Source organism: Cephus cinctus, unplaced genomic scaffold (assembly GCF_000341935.2).
Source record: "Cephus cinctus unplaced genomic scaffold, Ccin1 Ccin1_scaffold0081, whole genome shotgun sequence".
NCBI lineage: Eukaryota > Metazoa > Arthropoda > Insecta > Hymenoptera > Cephidae > Cephus > Cephus cinctus.
Genome location: NW_014332822.1, coordinates 17516 through 20374, shown reverse-complemented (window position 1 = coordinate 20374; position 2859 = coordinate 17516). Strand labels below are relative to the sequence as shown.

Sequence of the window (2859 nt, the reverse complement as noted above, 5' to 3'; positions counted from 1 at the left end):
GACGGAACTGAAATAAAATCATCTCGCTCGCCATTTCAATACGCCCTGATCTCGTACACTAATCGTATTGAACTTGGTGGCAATCGCTTCAGAACCTTCAATTCCTATAGTGAATGTATCAATAACTTTTCCTCATATATAGCGGTTCATAAGATATTTTGTTCCAAACACAGGTATAAGGAGTTGACTCGAGTAAAGAGTCTCGGCGCGCTGCGCCCTGTACAGCCGGTTGCCTGTACTTGGCGCGAGACTCGACCGAGTCTCTTGATTACGTTTTGAGTGGTCCTGAAAAGGACCGATTTTGATCTACGCATGGCCGAGCTTGGATCTGGACATGCTAATCTGCAACAATTACATACATTTTCTATGATAATGATTATTCTGAAACAGTAAACATTGTAGAGTACATAAAATTTTTATCAGGATGTCGCCGATTAGGGTGCCTAATTGCATATTCTTGCGCTGTTTGTGTTTGGTTGCCATTACATTGAGCTAACACCCAATACATGTCGCAATATTCTCTCACAGAATAATTACTCATAATGCGAACTGACTGTGTCCGCAATGTGAAGTGAAATAAGTTGTAATTTGTAAACAAGTCATTCGACCGCAGTAGACTTATTACTGTTTGTAACGTATGAAGAAACGCCTGCGTCAGCGTTTAAACGTCGGCGTCAGCGTTTATGAGAAGCGAGCCTCGGCGCACTCGCCAACACTGCACGTGCAGCAGTAGCTATGCAAATGTGCACGAATATGTATCATGAGTAACACCAATTATTAACAGCAAATATATATGTATAAATAAATAAGTATATTAATGTATTAACCACCCGATATACTACACTGTTTACAAATTATAATCTATTTCGCTTCATATTGCGGAGACAGTTAGTTCGATTTATGTTGTTTCGACTACAAGATTATCCTGTGAGAGAATATTGCGACATGTATTGGGTGTTAGCTCAATGTAATGGCAACCAAACACAAACAGCGCAAGAATATGCAATTAGGCACCCTAATCGGCGACATCCTGATAAAAATTTTATGTACTCTACAATGTTTACTGTTTCAGAATAATCATTATCATAGAAAATGTATGTAATTGTTGCAGATTAGCATGTCCAGATCCAAGCTCGGCCATGCGTAGATCAAAATCGGTCCTTTTCAGGACCACTCAAAACGTAATACGTTGCTACAACTATTTTGTCACATTAAAGGAATAGAGATTATAAGGAATAAAGGGTACCTTCTGAAATTCAGTGACGTTACAGCGAGCGATTGTATCTCACTCAATTACATGCAGATAAACAGGGAAACTACGACGATACTCTTAAGCCCATATTCAGAACTCGCTTTTAGTGTTAATAGCGCGCTTTTAAATTATTTGTTAGTGAGTTTATAGGTGATCGTATTCAGAACCGCTTTTATGGTCACTCTTAAGGTCACTAACAGCTAATAGCGCGCTATTAGCGAAAAAGCCTATTCAGAACCGCTTTTAAGCCTCTAACAGCGCGCTATTAGGCGCCATCTTGTGACTAACAGCGACCTGTTCGTAGATGTGGGCAGGGGCATGTTTAAAGTGACAGGTCGCTCAAATATGGCGGAACAAATAGAGGCTATTGCCGAAGTGGACGAAGTCCGCGAAGTTAATGAAATGAGAGTAAGAAATCCGCAAGTTTTTCGAGAGAGACGTGATCCGTTTGAATTGTTTAGTGATCATGAATTTCGAAACAGATATCGCTTATCGAAAGACAGTGTACGATTTGTGATCAGTTTAGTGGAAGATAGGTTAGTGTCTCATGCCGGTCACCACACCGACATATCCCCAGCAATGCAGGTGCTTGAAGCCCTGCGGTTCTATGCTAAAGGATGTTACCAAACAGAATTAGATGAGTCATTACCATAAGTCAATGCTCGTTGTGAAAATTAATATTAAAATAAATTATTATAATACTCTGTTATTTGCATGATATCAATAAAATCATTATACATTTTAAGAGATCTGCATAGCGTTTCCCAGCCTAGTGTATTCAGAATAGTTGCAAAAGTATCTAATGCTATTGCTGCACTGCTTCCACGATTTGTTGTTTATCCAGCTAGAATGGAAACTCTTAAAACGGAGTTTTACAACATAGACCACTTTCCTGGGGTTGTGGGCTGTATTGATTGCACCCACATTGCAATAAAAAACCCCAGTTGGGAGCGAGCTATGTTGTATGTTAACCGTAAGGGTTATTATTCTATCAACGTGCAAGTAGTGTGCGATGCTCAGAGACGAATTCTGGATATTGTTGCTAAATGGCGAGGCAGTGTTCACGATGCACGTATATGGGATTCGTCCACTCTGAAGGAAGAGTTTGAGGTAAAAATTTTTTCATTTATTAAAAGCATGTTTGATATTAGGTAATCAATGAAGTGATAATATATTTATTCTTATTTAATAGGCCTCGAGGATAAAGGGAATCTTGCTTGGGGATGCTGGATACCCATGCAAGCCATACCTTCTAACACCGATCCAATCTCCTCAAACTCAACCTGAACAGAGGTATAACAGGTCCCATAAATCTACACGCATAACTGTAGAGCACTGCTTTGGGGAATGGAAGGGCATGTTTAAAGCTCTTCGCAACGTCATGCAGATACCCCTTCCGACAGCGAAAACAGCCATCATTGCCATGGCTGTTTTGTTTAACATCCGGAAGGAACACCATGACAATGATGGATATGGTAAGAATATAAAATTCATTCAAACTTTCTCTTTAAATAGTTTTAACTTAAAGTAATTTTCTTACAGATCCTGATTCGGATGAGGAAGAGGCCTGCGAATCTTCTTCGGAAGGTATAGAAGAGCAGCCTCTT

At 39.7% G+C, this 2859-nt stretch overlaps 1 protein-coding gene across 1 annotated transcript in view; it reads left to right on the top strand.

Moving 5' to 3' along the window:
- Positions 1-1394: 1394 nt before the first annotated feature.
- LOC107271720 (putative nuclease HARBI1) overlaps positions 1395-2859 on the top strand; it is a 1942-nt gene continuing 477 nt past the window's right edge. Inside the window, exons 1-4 of the mRNA XM_025089146.1 lie at positions 1395-1788; positions 1999-2362; positions 2445-2727; positions 2795-2852. Coding sequence (XP_024944914.1) covers positions 1571-1788; positions 1999-2362; positions 2445-2727; positions 2795-2852 — 923 coding nt within the window. The 5' untranslated portion in view covers positions 1395-1570. The remainder of the gene's footprint in view (positions 1789-1998; positions 2363-2444; positions 2728-2794; positions 2853-2859) is intronic.